This window comes from Crassostrea angulata, chromosome 8, assembly GCF_025612915.1.
Source record: "Crassostrea angulata isolate pt1a10 chromosome 8, ASM2561291v2, whole genome shotgun sequence".
NCBI classification, from domain to species: Eukaryota; Metazoa; Mollusca; class Bivalvia; order Ostreida; family Ostreidae; genus Magallana; species Magallana angulata.
The window spans coordinates 19,004,897-19,025,631 of NC_069118.1; the positions used below are offsets into that span (position 1 = coordinate 19,004,897).

General features: G+C 34.4%; 1 protein-coding gene across 1 annotated transcript; it reads right to left on the reverse strand.

Annotated features, from left to right (window-relative positions):
• Positions 1–257: 257 nt before the first annotated feature.
• On the reverse strand, positions 258–20,404 carry LOC128161414 (Fanconi anemia group D2 protein-like). Its single transcript, XM_052824695.1, has 42 exons — positions 20,319–20,404; positions 18,703–18,766; positions 18,401–18,517; positions 18,064–18,131; positions 17,448–17,500; positions 17,072–17,119; positions 16,749–16,809; positions 16,357–16,412; positions 16,177–16,264; positions 14,834–14,958; positions 14,394–14,481; positions 14,051–14,155; positions 13,714–13,799; positions 13,444–13,546; positions 12,949–13,122; positions 12,547–12,681; positions 12,279–12,410; positions 12,014–12,121; positions 10,640–10,689; positions 10,349–10,408; positions 9,829–10,012; positions 9,297–9,373; positions 8,344–8,469; positions 8,044–8,144; positions 7,027–7,251; positions 6,435–6,552; positions 6,138–6,207; positions 5,929–6,017; positions 5,693–5,774; positions 5,213–5,329; positions 5,001–5,129; positions 4,634–4,752; positions 4,313–4,426; positions 3,878–4,005; positions 3,610–3,709; positions 3,011–3,227; positions 2,461–2,532; positions 2,326–2,364; positions 1,947–2,096; positions 1,547–1,693; positions 1,016–1,132; positions 258–777 (listed from the first exon to the last, which is right to left on the reverse strand). Exons 2-42 carry the CDS (start codon positions 18,764–18,766, stop codon positions 730–732), a joined length of 4,290 nt encoding a protein of 1,429 aa, XP_052680655.1. The 5' UTR covers positions 20,319–20,404; the 3' UTR covers positions 258–729.
• Positions 20,405–20,735: the final 331 nt, after the last annotated feature.

Consider the following 20,735-nt stretch of genomic DNA (forward strand, 5'->3'; position numbering starts at 1 on the left):
GAGGAATCATTCTTTGAGTATTATGAGGTGATCAGATACGGTCGGGAGTGATCAAATCCAATAGAACCCACAGGGCTTTATGATAGATTTGATCAAGCTTAACCGTATTTGAGCTCCTCTATATTACAAGAACGAGTATATTCACTCTAAACTGATTATATATTAAAATATGATTGTGCATTTTACAGTATCAAAACTAGGCTACTAAAAATCAATTGTTGCCAATGCAAAATAACAGCACTTCTATATGTTACATATTTGGTTTAATATCAAGCATAACAAATTCATTTATACTGTATCAGTATATATACAGTACATACATGTACAATATCGGTAACAATGCAAACTGATGAAAAACATGTCATTCATTAATATATATACATACATGTGCAATATCCATAACAACGAAAATTGAACGTCATTCATTAAAAAATGTTCAACCTTCCAAACACATGCAGATAAAATGATAAATTCTTGCTGTCTGCTTTAGACATGTTTATGGGTTTCATTACTTGGCTTCACTTAGTAAGTTTTTTTTTCACATTTTATCCAATATGATGCATTTAATATCAAACTCCCATCGAATAAATCTTACAATGTCCAATTCCTGAAATACTGGACTACACTTGGTTGTCACCTCAAAGTCAATACTAGTATTCTTAGCACTTCATCCTCCCGAATTCTGGACTAGATGGCAGTTATAGCACTTGACTATCCTGAATTACCTTCTCAATACTGCACACTGTGCGATTCATCCGAAGCATTGCTTTCCAGTTCCTAGATGTAAAATAAAACAGAACTATTGAAACTGGTAACACTTGACAAAATGGACAAGATTCAATGTAAATATACAGTACAATTGACCTTACTTTTTCAATCCTTTTTAATATTGATTAGACTTCTTGATGAACAAGCCCTCCCCCTTACTGACGATTTCCCTCATTGACACAACCCAACTGCCCTTCATCAATTATAATTGATATGGTTATTAACAAGCCCCCCCTTTCCCCCTTACCACATCGCTCTCCTCTTCCTCAGACTCCTCTCCTCCTCCTGCATCTTCTTCTTCCTCCTCCTCTTCAGCAGCTGTTGTATTGGCAGAAGTCGAAGCCTGGGACAGGATTTCTTCACCCTGCAAAAGTTACAAACCAGTTCATGGATACTATTGACTTAATTGCAAATTATATATATTAATATGCATGTTTTGTTTTTTTGGTAAATTTTCCAAATGTAATTTCTCACATTAAGTGTTTGTGTGTTAGTTATTTTTCACACAAACCAGTTCATGGATACTATTGACTTAATTGCAAATTCTATATTTTAATATGTATGTTTTGGATTTTTTTGGTAAATTTTCCAAATGTAATTTCTCACACTAAGTGTTTGTGTGTTAGTTATTTTTCACACATAGGGAACATCTTTTCTTAATAGAGAATGGTGATTCTTCTTTCTAAACTATTTGCACTATGACTTACATATGTATCTCCGTTTTTTAGAGTTCAATACATATACATGTACATCTCTGTTTTGGAGGTACATTACTTACATGTATATCCCTGTTTTTGAGGTTCCCCAGCCAGAACGCCTCCAGGCACCTGTTGACTGTAAGCATGGCCTTCACCCGATACACGAAGGCCTCAAGACACTTCTTCAAGAACGGAACTTGATTTGTCAATGCAATATCTTTAATGATCTGCAAGTCAAAGAATACCAACATAATGCAAATTTTATTAAAGAGAGAAAAAAAACTATGAACATGATTGTTAAACAAAACTTCATAAGAAATGAACTTCTACCCCTTGGCACAGAAATTTTTACAAATGAAAGGTAGGTGCAAATTTTTTAACTGCTGTACACAACTTCTTATAAGGACATTCTTTCCTAGCCCATCACATAGCATATAACAAGCAAAACTTAATTTATCTATTGTAATAAAAGAGCCTTGCCTTAGAGTGGCCACATGTGTGATGGAGTACACGTGTACTGAGCTGTAGATTCTTCAGCAGTCCCTGTACATCCTCTCTGTTTGACCTGAACATGTCGTCCATCAGGGGCATGCCTTGTCTCAGGAAGATGTCGATAAACTGGCGGCCACACTGAAAACCAGAGTAAAATAACGCCACAAAATAAACATAAACAGCCATATTAATAAACAAGAGCAGAAAACTGTCACAATAAGCATATTTACTGATGGCCAACTTGAAAACTAGAGCACAACAACTTCAAAAAAAGATGAATACTGAAAAATTTCACTGCATATTGTCATATTCGTTTGACTATTTCTTGGCATATTACAGTATAGTGTACAATCTTATAAGCACTCACTTTCAGAGCAGTCCCGAGATTAGCTCTTCCATCAAATGCCTGCAAGATACAAGTACAGGACCATCATTACATGTATCATTACTGTAACTAATAAAAATATTAATAAAACATTATAATTTTTTTAGATAACAATACCTTGATTAAATTGACCATTATATGAAGAATTCTAACAGCCTGGCTCCACCTCAGAAGTTTGTCAAGTCTTGCCTAAATAGACAAAAATAACCACATCAATTAGACAAAAGTTCTTGTCAAAACATTTAGTATTAAACATAATAATCATTTGAATTCATGAAATACATGCAAATCGGCAAAAACACAGTCAACATCAATTTGGTTTAGTAGATCATTTCCTAATGTAAGCTATAATTCTTTCAGTGGCTTCAAATTACAATGTACATGTACCTGTGTCGACATGTTTACAATTTGTTTGCAGAATCCATAAAGAATGATCCCCCAATTACTGACATAAGAGATAATCAATATTCGTGGACATCAATTTTCGTGGATTTACCAAAATATCAGTTTCAATTATACATAAATTTGTTGGCAATGATCCTATCTATACATTAGGGTATTAGAAATTGCACTTTGATGAACAATTTCATGGATTAACTTGACAATGAAATCCACAAAATTTGATTTTCAACAAATGTTGATAATACATCAGTATGTAGGTACTCACATCTCTGTCCTCCCTCTGTTTACTCGGCTGTATGCCCTTCACACACGTGACCAGCTCTGTGAACACCGTCTTGTAGTACACAGCGAAGGTTGACTTGGTCAGTGTTGGGTAGACCTCGGAGAACCCGTTCTTGTCCCCCTCCAGCAGGTCGGGCATTCCCTTGGTGAGGATCTCCTCAGCCGAACCCAGGAAATCCTCACAGTGACAGAGGTATGTTCTGTGAAAAAGTAAAATAATGGGTTCCATGTGAGGCAAACATTCACCACAAGGGAAATGGTTATCTTGAATAAAGCATTTAAGGGTGGAACAGACAAATAACGACAACAGGCTTTCATGTTGACATAAGTTACTTCTCAGCTACACCAAAAATATCAAAGCATTGTATTTTAACCCAAATCAGTGATTTGATAAGAAAGTCATAGAAACTTTAAAAGTTACGAATTAAAGACAATGTCTAACATCAATTGATAAAGAAAAAAGAAAAGAATACACATAAGACCAGAATATAAACTAAAGTCTTTCTATGGATATACTATATATGCACAGGGAAACAAGGAGTTTTACAATGAAGCCATATATCCATTATGTCTGGACCTTACTTCAGTAAGAATTGCAGGTTCTCGTTGTGTTTAGCTCCCTTCTCTCTCTGTCCTTCAGCGTCTAACCACTCCCTCTTCAGAAAAGATTGTGCAGCCACAGCTGAAAATTTTCAAAATTTAAAATTGTTACCATTAAAAATATAAAATGTAAACCAGGATCAACACTGTTCTTCTTTCTTCTTTTAACATTTTGAAAAATAAGAAAGGAGAAAAAAATTCAAATCATGGAGTTCTTTATCCTCTATCCTTAACAGCCTTTTGTTCTTACCTGTTTTCCTGCAGGTTTCCTTGGAGTCCGACTTCTCAGCCAGAGTCAGCATGACTTTAATCAGCATCACTGCCGTGCTGAGCTTGGGTACGGTTCCAGCAAAGTTCTCTATGTACTGGAAGGCTGACCTTAAAATGAAAACACATTAATTAGCTTGTTATGTTCAACAAAGTCTCTCTTTAAACAAGTAGAAAATTAAATATCAAATATCTAATGCATCAAAGAATATACCAGCATATGTACAAACTTTTTAGCTGAGTTCATGTTTCTATGTAAATAGACATGTAATGCCAAAATTGGGCATCTGATTAAGAGTTCTTCTATTTCAGTATTGTCTTCGATGAATTGAAAATTAGAGAGATTGTAATCAATGTTGATTATGTGTTCATATAATATGCAGAGTCAACATCCAAAATTTTATCCTAAACTGCTTACTTGAGAGCCTCCTGGAAGGTGAACTGAGTGGAGCCCACGGTTTTAATTCTGGAGACCAGGGTAATCAAGCCTTCTTTTAGCAAGGACTTGTTCTCCACCATCAAAAATCCATTCCTGAAAAACAAAGACTTCTCTTAAGAAGAAGGCATACTTTTATACATTTAGAACTACAGAGAAATCTGCTTGTACACACAGTAATCTAATTATTCTGTTTCACTTTCTATCCGACTGTGTGGTTTGTACACTTGAGTTGCAAAAACTTAAATTTCTTTAATTTTTACAAAGCATAATCTATATGCACTTTAATTTATGAATTTTTACCATGCAAAAATGGTCTGGAGGGCTTGAAGAAGGAGATGGAAACACACGCCAACAGTCTGAGCTTCTGGAGTGTTGCATCCTGGTCCGTCTATCAGACCGTCATTCTCCACGATAAGAGTCTACAGTACAAGTCCAGTCATCAGATTACATTAAAAGTTTTTAAACTGTAGAATCAATATTTTTGGCGGCTCAATGGATTTTGTAGGTACCTTGAAATGATGAATTTACATCCTATATGAATGGTGAAAAAGGTTTTATTTTTCCCCCACTTTTTTCTTTCATACAAGGAAACAGTTTAAAATATTTTTTTTTAATTTTTAAAGTTTTATACACGAGTAATTAGTTTAGCAATATATGCCTAACCCACCTGAAAGAATCCACTGGAACTTTCCAGGTGTTCACACAAAGCAGGTAACAGTTTGATGACTTTCTTGGCAATGAACTTTGGAGTGCACTGGTCAAGGTAAGAAAATCCAACATTCTTATCTGACTTTGTCTGAAATACAAACATTTGTAAGATTTTTAAAAATATTCAAATTTGAAGTTTTGAGTAAAATATTTCAGGCTTCAGAATCCTACCTTGAGGAAGGACTTTCGTTTGGAGGTTGATGAAATGAGAGCGTGTGAGAGTTTCCTGGTGAAGTCCTCCAGGAGGAACTCAAGCTGTGGTGGCTGAATACTGAGCTCTGTGGTGGCCTGAATATACAAAACAAAATGTGGTGGACTGAATATCTAGAACAAATTGTGGTTTCTTGAATGTATTTACAAATGTGGTGGCTTAAGCACCTTGAAAAATTAGTGTGGTAATTGCAGTAGCCTGAATGAACAGAATGTGACAAACTAAATATAGAAAATAGAATGTGGTGGTCTTGTCAATATCATATCTATGATCTATCATTCAATTGAGACAGATGAACATGTCATTAAATCCAGTGTTCATGTTCCCTGGTGTGTCAAACTGCAGTGACATTACTTAGGCTGATAGTGCATGAGTGCACCAGCTGTTTAGTACTTACCGGTATATGACTGGATTTCACTGCTACAGTTATAGAAGCCTACCTTTGTGTTCAGTTCTGTGTCTAGAGAGGACTTGGTGATCAGGCCTGTGTGGAGGATGGTGAAGACACTGATGTCTAGTTCTCTGTAAACAAAATGCCCAGAAAGATACACTGATAAGTTTTCTTTTAATTTGACCTCTCTCTACCCCCTCCCCATTCCCAAAACCATTTCCTGTGTAATGTAAATATTCCATAGAAAATAAAATTCTTCTTTTTTTATTGGTCTTCTATTTGTACCTGAAAAAAGCTCTGTAATTTGCCAGGTCCACAACTGGCTTTTCACCACTATCTAATTTTTCTGGGAATTGAGTTTCATTCTGAGTGTCCTGTAAATATAAAATATTTTAACTTCTTTCATGAAGAGTTTTTATCAAGGGTAAGAAATCCTTTGATATTATTTCTCTGTATTTACAATGGTCATTAATGTAAATGTATATCAAGTCTACCAATTGTGAAGAGTCTTTGCTGTTTTCATCACTCTCATCGTCTCCAATGTTTTCTTTGTTGCCCTTTTTCCTTGTTAACCCAAATAAACGAACATAAATATGGTGCAAATCAACAGAAATGAATTTTTTCGTTGTAAATGTTGGAAATATCTCCAAATAATTTTTATCAATTAAAAGCACACAAAAAACCAAGTCTTTTTTTTTTCTTTTTTGAAATATTTTACAAATAAATATCTTTTCCAGGCAAAACATACAACTATTTTGATATTCAATATTTGTGTTAATCTAATCTCTTACTTTTTTGCTGGTTTTCTGCCCTTCTTTTTGCCATCGGAACTGTTAACCACTGGAGCATTAAGTACTGGGTTTTCGTACCAGTCAAAGGTCGCTGGGGGAGGGCAGAACCGGGGGTGAACTTCAAATAGAAAATTTTACATTTCATTATAGGGGGTGTTGAGTAAGGCTATAAATTATATGCCAAGGCCATCCTTAAAAAAAAATGTTTGCTTGGAATTGCCGCCAGGAGGTTTCTAGACCCAGGGAGGGAAATTTTTTCTTTATGTTTCAAACTTGAAGTTTAACTAATTAAAAATTGATAAAACATAAAAATCTTCACGAGAAAAAGGTTTTTATTTTTTGCTAATAAACTTTTCTGCAGGGGTATATAAATGATGCAGGAGGCAATTCCAAACAAACAATAATTCTATTTTGGCCTAAAAAGTATTCTAATATAAAGAATGATCTTTAACTTTTAGCCAACAAGATAAAAATACAGTACATAAAATGAAAAATAAAAATAGGTGAAAATTTTCCATAATATTTTAAACAGAGGATGCAATTCAAAATTTTCAAAAAATATGTGTCTAATAAATTTCAAATAAAAACATACTAGCTAGGCACTTTTCCAGTGTTTTGGACAGTTCTGTAATATTGTGAAGTCTGGTGATGACTTTGCCTTTCATTTCTGGGTCTATCTGGGTAGCGAATGCATTGACGATTTCACGGAACCAGTTCAGTGCATGAAACAGGGAGGAACAGATGACATCTTTTTCTTTTGTAGAAAGCGACTCCATTTTGTCAATCACATCAGTCTTCGGTAAAAACATTGGACAGCCTGTAAAATTTATCCATCACTTTATGAGTGAAAAGGAGGGATAAAGGGCAGATAATCAACACACAATAATGCTATGAAGTGTTGAAGTCTCAATCAGAGTTATCCTTCTTTGTGGTGAGAAACGTCACCTACGCATCCAGTTACCTCTCTTTATAACAATTTTTTTTACCAAAATATTCATAATTTAATCTATAAAATAACAATTGAAATTGTCTTAATTTGTGCAACAATAAAAATTGTTCATTGATTTTCAATATAAGACTACTGCTCATAAATATTGATGACAAAAATAATCACGATCCAATCATTTTGACCTAAAACCTTCAAAATATACTTTATTTCTTTGTTTATAGACTTTTATGTGTCACAGTGACACTCCATGCTTAATATATGATGACTGGGTGACTCAGATCTCTATGACGATAGTTTTCACTCGCCGTACTGATATTAGGCATAGCCATATAGAAAAGCTACATCTAATTTAATTTAGGAGGAGAGAATACAAATGACTACCCAGTACCACTTTGACACTGTATAACCTATGCACTTGCAGTAATTCATGATGATCAATTCAAATGCTCAGTATCTAATCTGCAGATTGAAATTATAAAGAACTTGGAAATCAATGAAACTATAAAATGTATTTTATTTTTAGTTCTGTATTTGGTATTATGTAATTATCTGCTAATTTCAAGATGAAAACAAAACCAAAAATATTTTAGACATTTAGATGACGTCCTATATTCAGTTTTCTTTGGCATTCAAAAACCTGAAAATATCACTAACTCTTACCCAGCAGAGCATCAATATTGTCCATATTGCCATTTTGTCTCTGCTCACACATCCGCAATAAGCGGAAATGGGGGGATAAACACACAGGGTCTGCACTTTCACTGAAATAAACATTTATCATTTTCTATCTTGCACTTAAATAAAATATTTTTATCATTAGTTTTATTGCTCTATAAATCAAATAATTCATACTATAGTTTTGAGTCAATTCTAAAAACAGGAAATGGAAATAATAAATATCATTTGTCTTAGACCACCTTTCAACTAATTATCAGCATCCAAATTTTGTGATGACTTTACCTGGTTTTTTGTTTCTGTGATTTCTTCTTGTCTTTGACCGAGGCCTCAGTCAAGCTGACGAGAGGAATACAGATGGAGGCCTCACTATCGTCATCCAGGCCAAACCTGTTCTCCTGGGGAACTATGCTGGAAAAAAAATTTCTTATCATCACATTTCTTTACCATTTAATTTCTTTGGACTTCTATTTTTTCTCAGATTTCTGTACATCTTCATTTCAATAGACTGCTCTAACTACTTGATTGTATTCTGTACAGCTTCAAAGTGCATCATGTTTGAGCACAGTGGTAAACGTAATGAACCCAGACCTGAATCACAATTTCAAAGTTGAAACTGAACATGGTCATGTCAGGTAACTTTAGAATAGTACATGGTATATATATAACCTGCCTGGCACCACTAAATGACACTGTCAGTTATCTTGAGAAGTGGTCAGTTTACTGTCGGTGAGAGGTGGTTAGTTACCTGTCTGTGGAAAGTGGTCAGTTACCTGTCTGTGGGAAGTGGTCAGTTACCTGTCTGTAAGAAGTGGTCAGTTACCTGTCTGTAAGAAGTGGTCAGTTACCTGTCTGTGGGAAGTGGTCAGTTACCTGTCTGTGAGAAGTGGTCAGTTACCTGTCTGTGGGAAGTGGTCAGTTACCTGTCTGTGAGAAGTGGTCAGTTACCTGTCTGTGAGAAGTGGTCAGTTACCTGTCTGTGGGAAGTGGTCAGTTACCTGTCTGTGAGAGGTGGTCAGTTACCTGTCTGTGAGAGGTGGTTAGTTACCTGTCTGTGGGAAGTGGTCAGTTACCTGTCTGTGGAAAGTGGTCAGTTACCTGTCTGTGGGAAGTGGTCAGTTACCTGTCAGTGGGAAGTGGTCAGTTACCTGTCTGTGGGAAGTGGTCAGTTACCTATCCGTGGGAAGTGGTCAGTTTACTGTCAGTGGGAAGTGGTCAGTTACCTGTCTGTGAGTTACCTGTCTGTGGCTGCTTCCTCCATGTCCACCACATAGTGGTCCTGGAAATCTGTTGTCACATTATCTGTGATCCACTCCTGAAACAACAAACACAGAGAATATAATCATATATGTTAATGCCAGAGACATAAATATTTATTTCTCTGGTTAATGCTAATTGAATTTTACTACAAAGCACTTCACCCAAATGTTGACAAAACATCAGAAAACCAAGAGTACACTTTATTCGATTGGATTTGAATGTTTTTGTTTTTGTTTGTTTTCGTTTGTTCTGTTCTACTGAAGGTTTCTTCTTTTTATCTTTTTTGTTAAAAATTCTTTGTTTTTAAATGGAGAGAGGGATATAAATGCAAAACAGTCTCTGTACCCAAATTTCACCAGGATGATCATACACTATGTAGATAAAAGGAATCCAGGAATAAAACAACTATGTTCTTCATTAAAATAAAAATAATGCATAAACATTCTCATTTTTTCATTCATTTGAACAGTGTACAAATGTGATAAGACAATCAGAGTACCCTCAAGTTACCTCAACTTTAGAATCCAAATGGCCTTTACCGACGACATTAGCCAGTTCATCCATGAAGAGGGCAGCGGCCTCGGACATGCGACTGCTGCTGGTTTTGACCAGTTGTAACAGGTTTATAACCTGTTTGTATAAACTGTCTGTCAGGGGGCCAGCAGGTGCTTGGCTGGGTTCATTGTCACCATTCCTAATAAACACGCAAATTTTATAAAAATCTACAGGTCAGGGTTGTCTCTAAGACTCGGGGAGCGGGGAATTTCCCCCCACCTAAAATGACGTAATAACCCTGCTATTATTGCATTCATACACAACTCTAGCTATAAACTAGACCCCCAGACCCCTTCTACTTTGTTTCTTCTTTCCCCTACTGCAATTTTTAGACAACCCTGACAGGTAATAGTAATTTGTTTATTTATTGGCGGTTGTGTGGCTTTGTTCATGTCTGGCATGTACTTATATATGATTACAAGGGTTTAGAATGTGTATAATTAACAGATTTATAAATTATTTCAAATCAACGTACTGGTTGTATGCAATACTCTTCACCACCATAACAGCTCCAATAATGCCCATCCTTTTGTACCTGCATTTGGAATCGAAAGAATTAGGTTCAAGGTTTTGACCTTGAGAATACCTTGTTAAAGTGGAATTACTCTTTAATTACATTACAGAAATTCATGTCCACATGTACCCGTTCTCTTTCAAAAAGAAAATAAACATATAGAAGACCTTTACATTATTTTAAAAATACAAGACCACATTTCTTTACAACAGTTACTATTAATATAATAAGTACTGACAGTGTATCACTTACTTTGGGTTATCATTAGACAGCTGTTTTCTGATTATGATGTGAAGATCATCCTGTTAATTGATATACATGTACCTTTAATTTCACACAACTGTGATCTCAAGGTAAGAGAACTACCATTATTCATTTTGTCATAAATGTACTACAGTATACAATTCAAAGATGAAATTATTTACATATTTTGAAAAGACACATTATCTTTTACAAAAGCTCTTTTAAAAGTTGGTATATGTTAATTTGTAGTATCTTGATGATTTTTTTTTCAAATTTTCAGGATTTTAAAATCAAAGGCCTGAAGGCCTGAGCGGCGCATCGCATTGAAGGTAGCTAAAAACATCACTACAAGGTGTTAAATATCGCCATTCTACATGGGGAAGGTGGCGCGCTTTTCCTCATTCAGTTGGACATCGTCTTATTCGTTTTATCAAGTGATAAAATACGAAATCTGTTCCTAGCTATAGGAAGACAGCCACTTACTCTCATTTTAATATAAATATTTTATATACGAAATTATTGCATTTTTTTTACCTCCGATATTTGAACAATTAACATCACCGCTTTTAAATTGAAGTACGAACTGTTGTTATGCAAATTATCTCATTGGTTGACTGGTCCTATCGTACGTACATTAGACTGGATAGCCTGCCCTTGATTCCAAACGCTGCCGCTAGTAGGCGCACTTGTAATCAGTGACAGCGAACCAGTCTAGTACGTACATCGCATTGCAGGCTCATCTGCGTATTAATCTTTGTTTTGTTCTTTCATTGATGTTGATGATTTTTTAATGTGTAAAGGAGATATCTGTCATAATGATTTTTTGATATTTTTAAAACGAATACTGAATATATGTTCCTGGTTGAAAATACAGGTAACTCTCGATAGCTCGAAGTCCCTGGGACCAAGGAAAAACTTCGAGGTTTCAAGAGTTCGAGTTTTCAAGAGTTCGGAATTTTCCGGGTTGACCGACAGGTTTTAAAATTATTCTTACCGGATGTTATGATTAAGCCATTTATTTAGACAGTTATATAGGGAAAAAAATCGGGACCCTAGACTCACTTCGAGCGATAAAGAAGTTCGAGCCATCGAGAGTTACCTGTACGTAACAATCAGAACGGCACTATATATTTATTGGCGCATTGATACTTGAGTTCTATGACGCCGCTTGTATATAAGCAGAGACAAGTGAGCTGACAGCAATGAGGCTACATCGCTGATAGCGATGCACCTCAAAAAATATTGTACCATGCAAACTTTGTTACAACAAATTCATAAAATGTTCCCATTAAAATCTATTGGTATCCTTCTTCATAATTCAATAAAAATATGCATTGTTTAACTATAGTCTCAGACAGAAAAGGTAGGGAGTGTAACTCTTACCTGTATCATGTTTCCTCCCTGGGAGCTTCTGAATGCCAGGGTACTGAGGAGGGAGTACAACTTCCTGATCTGGGGGACACTCAGGTTATCCAAGTAGTCCAAAACAACCTACAGCAAAATAATAGTGTATGTACAGTGAATAAGATTGGTGAATCAAAATTTGTGAAAACCTACACAAAAGTTCCAACAGTATACAGCCATTGAATGAGTTGTAAACTATAAAAATCATAAAAGTTTTGTTTTTCATTGATGGTACAAGTGTTACCTTCACAAATATTGCAAAAGGTGCCATCTTGTCAAGATGTTTATCGACCAGTTGGTACAAAATATCCAAAGAAGAATCTGTTTCTTCCTCGAAACCACTGCCGAAATGAGTCACCAAGTTTCCCACAATTTCCTATAAAACACATGCATCAATCAAGTATTCAATAATTCCACTATATATACAAATTAATTTATTTGAAATATAAAATCAATTATGTTATTCTATGTAAACTATGTATTTATACATTGTCCCAGTTCGAATCTGTTACCTGTTGACAGTAAGTGTCAAAAGCTACAAATCCATTCTTGTACATGGAGGCAGCAAAGAAAGTAATGGCTGGTTCTGGTGAGCGAAGCAGGACCTCAGCCAGGGAGAGAATGGCGGGGAAGTAGTCCCTCATTACCTGGGAATCAGAAATCTCATGTCACCGAAAAAACTCTTTACACATAGATATTAAAGACTTCTAGATTGAGAATTCAGTAATATGTTAGTGATTTAAGGTATCAAAATATTCGTTTTCAAAAGATTACCAAACTGAATCAAGAACTGTAATTGACAGAAAATAAATACCCTCTAAAGCTAAGCAAAGTTCATGAGGGATAAACATAATCTAATTCCACAAATATATACATGTTTGCTTTATAAGATTACAGAAGAAGAAAACAAGCACCTGTGCCCTCTCCCTGAAGGCCTCCTGAAGCAGAACCTCTGTGAAGGCCCCTGACCTGATTTTGTTACGGATGAGGCTCTCCACGGGTTTCTTGCGATCGGTAGAGTAGAGGATCAGCAGAATGAAGAGGTCTATAACTTTATGGTCTGACGGCTGCTTCACTGAGTCTACTGCCTATCATGTACAATTATTGATGTTATATACCCAGTCAATTTGGATTCAAGTTCAATTGCACTACACGTACATGTAGTTTTATTTGTGTCTTACATGTCCAATTTCAAATAACTCTGTATTTTCTTACATCTAAATTTACAATCAAAATCAAATCCAGGTTTCATAAAGTAGTATATGAAAAAAGTTTAAGCAATGTCTCAAAATTGTTTCAACACTTTAACAAGGTTATAATTTGCTTCCTTTCAACTTAAATCTTAACATACATAATTTGATGTACAGATGCACTGTCAAAACATTAATATGAGCTTGAATATTTCCCACCTTGATCCAAGCCTCAGCTACGCTCTTTTGGAATCGAATTCCTGATTTAACAGCATCCAATGTTAGAGATTCTACCCCTCGAGTTTCATCCCCAGAAAGCTGCCTAATGATATACACAAAATTCTAATTCACACTCTATTTAGTCATTTTAACAATCTAATCTCCATAAATATTAAGGAGAATACTGACATTCCAAATAAACAAGGTACATGGTAAATGATAATCTTTTCATAATATAAACATGTGCACGTTTATGTACAGTGTTCTAACCTTCTGTGAACAGACTGGTGAGGGGTGGATGTAGCCAATGGAAAACTTGAGGAAAAATCCAAGTTCTGTCGTATCTCACTCACGACCTACAGTACAGTAACTGACTGAGAATTGACAATATACATACACATGTATAAATATGGTAAACATATAGATACTCTGCTGATATTTACTGAAAAAAAGATTAAAACATGTGGGGTTTCTTCTTATTGACAACTTAAAATGCACAAGATTGTCATCATCAAATAATAGTAAATCTAATATTGAACTACAGGCATTAGTTTAACATTAATTATATACTATGCAGAGTGCAACAAATCACAGTTATGTCCCCTACCTCTAGAGCATCAGCAGCAGTGACTGACTGTAAAAGGAATCGGATGACGACCGGCAGATTCTCAATCTCTACCGAGGCCAAGGTCTGTAGCACCGACCCTCGGACCTACAGGACACAGAAAGTAGGACTCATCACATTCAGACCAATACATGTACATAACTAAATTTGGGTTTACTGAACAATTTTAGCACATGTGTACTACCCAGTAACTAGAAAACAATAATAGCTTTCAACGAAGGTTGGCAAATTTTCAAAGGAATATTTATTGAACCATGTACGTCTCTTAGATCCATCAAAGAGCAACTTTTACTTCAGTCATACTTCTTATAGAAAGTATTTTTACCTCTGTCATCAGTTCCGGGTTCAAATTGAGGTTGGATAGAGCATCTAGTATAGGCACAGTCAGGCTGCTCTTCTCCATCAAAAGATCTCTATACAAAATTAATAAACTGTTAGTTTTTTGTGGTACATAATAAGAAATAAAGAAAGGGCAGTGAAAAGAAGTTTGTCAATCAATTCTTATGATTTCCCCACATCTTGAATTTGACAGATATCAAGATATCATCCTTTTGTAAAAGGATTTGAAATAAAATATTCACTGATGAAGAGTAATCTCCTTTGTAAGAGGAATATTGCACCTTAGTTAATGTTCTTATGAGGGTTTTATTTTAATTCTTCGCAGTTCAAACAAGATGATTGTCCTGCCCAAGTACAACTTTACCTGTGAATGAGGATTATACCTGAGTAAGGCGTAACTTTACCTGATTACAATGAGGATCATACCTGAGAGATGTCGCCACATGACTGTGTTCAGAGTCCTCCACTACTTCTGGTAGACAGGTGATTATCTCCCTTTGGATGTCTTCAGACACAATGGTGATCATCTCCAGCATCTTATCCGCAAGTTCCTGTAACAGACAGGTATTAACAAATTTGAACTATTCAGTTTTGACATAGTTACCATTATTTCCCCATGAATCTGCTTTCAAAATGGTATAAATGTCTTTCTATACCTTTTTAATTGATAAAAGCTAGCTCATATTGAAAGAAACACATCATCTTTTCCCTTTAGTGTCAATTTGATTAAATTACAGTAGCCCTTTTCACAAAAAAACTTACGATTAATTTTTATCGTAAGTGAAAACCTAAGTTTTTATTCATTTTCACAAAACATCTTATGAGATTCTTACGTGTAAAATTTGTCGTAACTTTACGATAGCACATACCCTCTCGTAAGTATTTCAAAACTGTAAATAATAGTAGTATTATGTAAAATATACAAGAAAAACAGCTAAATTTAATGTTTTAAGCCGCATTATACCATTATTTCGCATTATATAGCAGTTATTGTTGAAAAAATACTCAAATAAATTCTCCAAAAAATTTTACGGCAAATTTTTCTCTTAAGATTTTCCTACGTCACACTAAATACACATTGTGATTGTGACGTCATATTTTGATTTCTACTACACCACACTGATTTCACTCGATGTAAGTGGTATATAATTTCAGTTTTGCATCTTTTTTATGAGAATGTTGGTTAATTTATATGTTTCTCCTGTTTTAAAAGAATTATCAAGTGAATTCAAATCGTTGCTAGGGAAAGGATAACTCGTAAGTAAATTCTTAAGTGAAACCTGTTACGAATGCGTTCGTGAAAAGCACTTAAGATTTCTCGTAAGATATTCTTAAGTTGAAATCTTACGCAAAACCTTAAGATTTTTTGTGAAAAGGGCTACAGATCTCTACAATAGAACAAAGCACAGAGAGATCTGACAGTGACCCACTGAGGGTCATATTATGTGACCTCAGAATGAACTTTGACGTAACCAATTAGATAACAAGTTAAGCTTTTCTGTAAGTGAAACTATGACGCCTTTTTAAACAGTGTTACTGCTGACTTTGTAACTATAATTGTGATTAAATAGTTACAATTTGATTTGAAATAAAAACTTTTTGAATATCAAGAATTTTATAAGATTAATTTATCTTTTAAGCAAATAATAAAGTAAATTCTGTTGCTACAAAATATTACCATAAATGGGTAATTGTTAGATCTCTCTGTGCTTTGCTAATTGTAGAGATCTGTTTATTAATCAGATTGCTTCTGTGTAAGCTTCACCTACCTTGCTGTCCAGGATTCTATCCAGCCACCTGAACTGACTCATCAGTAACCTGGGCAAGTTCACCTTCTCTCCGTGCTCTACAATGCAGCTAAAAACAAAACAAATCATACAATTACTAGGGACTTACTACTAATAATTAATTAGATAATTACACATATCAAGGCCAAACAATTCACCCACTCTTCGTTCTCCATGAACTCTGCCAACTTCTCTAACAAGGACATCATCATCTTGGACTGAAAAGAAGGAGTCAGTGCCGTAAATTAATTCATAAATTGATTTTCAATAACACTGCATTTACTCAATTTTGTAGTTGGATAACTTTAACACTGACCCACGCATACTCTAGGTGACCTTTTCCTACAGATAAATCTTAGTTTAATTTTAAAGAAAACATTCAAAATCACTCTAGTTTGATTTGGAATTTTATGACTAACATTTCAGTATACAATATGTACATATAAACCTATTATGACAAAAATGCAATTGTCCAAAAACCTTTTGGGCAGTCCTCATATAGGATAGAAAAGATCTTACTCTTAATTAAATTTAATAATTGAATGGATACAAACCTGTAAGATGTCCACTCCGACCAACAGTCTAACCACGCTGTCCTGGGACCTGCTTCTAACACTGAAATTTGACATTCAAATATCACCGTTACAAGCAATTCTCTTCCAATTAACTTCATCTCACATCAAAAACAATTTGACCTTTAAAATGATATATCAATGATCTTAATTCGTTTCAATGAAATTTGTACTACTGTCTTGCAGTGAAACTGTTATTTGTCATGCATCATCAACAGAGATATATTCATTGTTGTTCTTGATGTAAAAGACAATATTCAAGATAATTATGTGAACACAGTGCCAGTAGATTGGTTAATCATTACCTTTCACATTTTTCAGATGTAGCAGTGGGTAGTAAGCAGTAGTGAAACCTGAAAAAGAAAATCTGTGTAGTGGGTACTATTATATTGTAAATGTATATAATTTGATTGTGTATTCTATTTCGCATTTTTAGAGAAAAGCTATATTGCTAAATGAATTCCATATATGATTTAGAATAGGTACATGTCTTTTAATTAAAAATATTTTAATTCAAATATATGTTAACTTATTAAAAAATCAATTTCCATCATATATCATAGATGCTGAATATTATATGCTTATAGCATATGTTTATGCATTAGAAACAGGTTAACCACTATCTGAAACCAAACCATAATTACTGTAGATCAGTTACAGGGTTAAATCAATGCTCTATACCTATGAGGATCCTCAATATATTCTATGAAACCTTCAACAAACTCATCAAGAACCTGCAAGAGTCAAAACAATCATTTTTTATTTCTTTAAATAAAGCACCAAATGTAATTTGATCTTGGAACAAATTAATGGTGCAAAATTGTATTTAAGCACTAAACAGAATAAGGTATCTTAGTAATCTTGACAGCAATATGACTTTTGAATGAAGCGAGATGAAACTCCAGTCTTGTTTCATTTTAGGAATGGATAATGTACTCATCTTTCTCAATACAACCATTGTATTTGTTTTCTCCACAACGTTCTTAAACAAAGCACCTTTGAAAATTTACACACCTTCAGCTTATTTTTTTCAACGATCCTTTTATCATACCCACTGTAGAAAACTGAGATAAAAATTAAAACGGAAAATATTCTCATCCCCTCCTACTACAACCTGGTCAAGGCATAAGCAGTGCATATTTGGAAGAATCAAGTTAAATAATATCAGTTTCATAGTTGCCAATTTGAGATATTAAAAGTGTGGCGGTCAAACAACATTTAATATGATACATGCATATAGCTAAATTATTATCATTTTGCATCATATAAAAGCTCATATTGCATGTGAAACACCTACAGATGGATAGTTTCCATGTCTCTTCAAAGCAATCTGCAGATTCCTTTGGAAGACTGCTTGATCACAATCTGCAAAATTCAAAAAGTTATAATTATTGGAAATAACTTAGTTTTGCTTCAAAAATAATAAAGCTCTTCATCAATTAATTATCTTGTATTAGCTCTTAAAGGGTATGACACACATTACGTTTTTAATTTACTATCACACTATAGCTCTTCAAGATTATATGACATATCCTGGGAGAAATACATTAATACGCTTTTTCTCAAAATTTTTAATGGCATTCAGTATCAAATATGAGGTGCAGGTACATTTAAACTACAGATAGTAAAATTACCAAGAACGTTCTGTGTCTTTCCCTTTTTCAGTGTAAGCCCAGCTTTCTTCAGGACCTGGCACAAAACGTTGTCTTTGTAAAAATTCTCCTCATTGTCTGAGCCTTTTCTTTTCTTCCCTGTAGCATATCAATCAAAATCATAATACATGTGTATAGCTAAATCAATATACTGTAATTAATGTACACTTTAACACTACATGCATCTTCACTCTAACTGTGGCATTCAAATACATGTTCAATGTGTGGTGTTTAAATCTTAAAAAGGGGAACTTTTATCATGCAATTACCGGTACAATGCAAACCTGATTTTTTTTCTTCTGGGTCCGATAGTTTTCTTTTGGTCTTTGACATTTTATCTGCAACCATCTACAGTCAAAAAAAATTGGGGTACAAATTCATACTTTATTGTAGAATAAATAATATTTGTGTATTGGTAAAAAAGAATTATCAACATAGGGATTGGCTTGCTGAGCTTTTCCACACGTTTTACACCAAAGAATTTTCAATATATCAAGACCAATTTCATGCATTTTGTTTATTCTGGCCTGCAACATTGATGAACAAATCTGACCCCCCCCCCCCCCCCCCCCAAGACTTGGCATAAAAATGAATTGTTGATATTGCAATGGGTTTTACAGTTGAAATGATAACTGCAGAGCTGTACATAGCTCTTTGGATTTGGGTTGAAACACTGTACCATAGAACTACAGAACATATATTATACCGGTAGTTCTTCACATTCAAAAACTCGTAATTTGCTGTGCATAAATTCTTGCCCAATACTCTCATACAAGTTTCTGATTCTGCCACTTTTTCCTTAATATTTCCATAATCATAAATACCTTTGTGCCAAAATTCTGTTCATTCACTAATATGAAAAAAGTTCAGATTATCTGTTTTGAAACAACCCCTCTACCGCTTCAGGGTTCGATATATAAATGATGTTTTCCTGGCATGTAAAATATCAAAATCATTAAAAAGGTCTGAAAAACGTCAGATATTTCAAACTTGTTACAATACACAACCCAAAATGGAAAGTCTACAGCAATTTTGTATCAGCCATGAACAGGTCCAGTACAATCTCCAGATTTAGCTATATAGCTTGAATAAGCTAAGTAGCTTTATTAAGCTATTCAGAGTAGCTTCATTTAGCTATTTTGTCATACATTTTTCTTAAATGTGTAATTTTTTCAGTATGTATAAAAAATCGCACTTTAGTGTAGTGATAGTTTTCAACTTTGAACTGTTCTGTAAAATGCCTGTAAAGATTACTCATCAATTTGCATCTCCTTATGAGACTTGCACTTAAAGTTCTGGGGCAACTGATTCGTGACCACACAGTTACTTCTTGAATGAAATATAAAGGAGGTCAGTTATGGTTAACAAGATAATTGATTTGTACATGTAAATAATTTATCACAAATTGACAATGAGAAGAAATCATACTTATCCTTGCCTCATTGCACACAAAGTAGTGAACAGTTACCCAAACAATGGAAATATATTGTTTGCTGAAAAGTTTTTAAAAGCTACAGTGTTAAAACCATCTTTAGTTTGGGTCAAGTTTATAATGATCAATTCTGCAAATATGGGTAGAAAGTTAATTGCGATTTTTTGTCCATTTCTTACAATAAATATTTTTCTTCAAAAACTGCCTAAAAATAGCTTTATCAAGCTATTTTGAATAGCTTCATAAAGCTATATTTACATATAGGTTTACATATAGAAAATAGGCTAAACAGTTTTTAAAATATTCATAAAACATTTTCAGCACAGATTAAAGACTGAAGATCTAATTAAACTGACAAATAACATGTTACTTACATCTCTGATATAACTGAACATATTCTACATTCAACACACATACTAAATTAAATATGCACTTATGTCAACTACAAAACAGAAAAGTTGCTTTTACCTTATTTTACGAAACGTATTATTTACCATCAAAACAATTTATTTTCTATTTTCGCGCCATTTCAAACATAAATAACTCGTTCGAAGATTAATTTCTTTTGATATTAGGTAAATCGTACGTAGTTATAGTCGGGTATTTTAATTAAAGTTATCTTTTTCTAGGACATGAAATTTCACTGTTCACACGCAGGTACATGAAGCATCATTTTAAACTTTGACAGCTCAATTTAAGACGTGCAGATCTTCCCGATAGTTTTTTGATTAAAAAAAAAAAAGTTAAAAGGGGGGGGGGAGGGGGGGGGGGGGAGGGGGGGGGGGAGGGGGGGGGGGCTCGGTCAAATTCCTTTTTTTTTCTAACGCTGGTTTCCATGCATGGCTCACTTATCAATAATTGGTATAACATGTGTGCAAGCAGATA

Coding starts and splice junctions, on each gene's coding strand:
- LOC128161414 (XM_052824695.1), bottom strand. CDS start 18,766: ATGGTTGCAGATAAAATGTCAAAGACCAAAAGAAAACTATCGGACCCA. Junction 13,547..13,713: donor CACCAGTCTGTTCACAGAAG/GTTAGAACACTG, acceptor GTATATCATTAG/GCAGCTTTCTGGGGATGAAA. Junction 10,013..10,348: donor AAGAGTATTGCATACAACCA/GTACGTTGATTT, acceptor CGTGTTTATTAG/GAATGGTGACAATGAACCCA.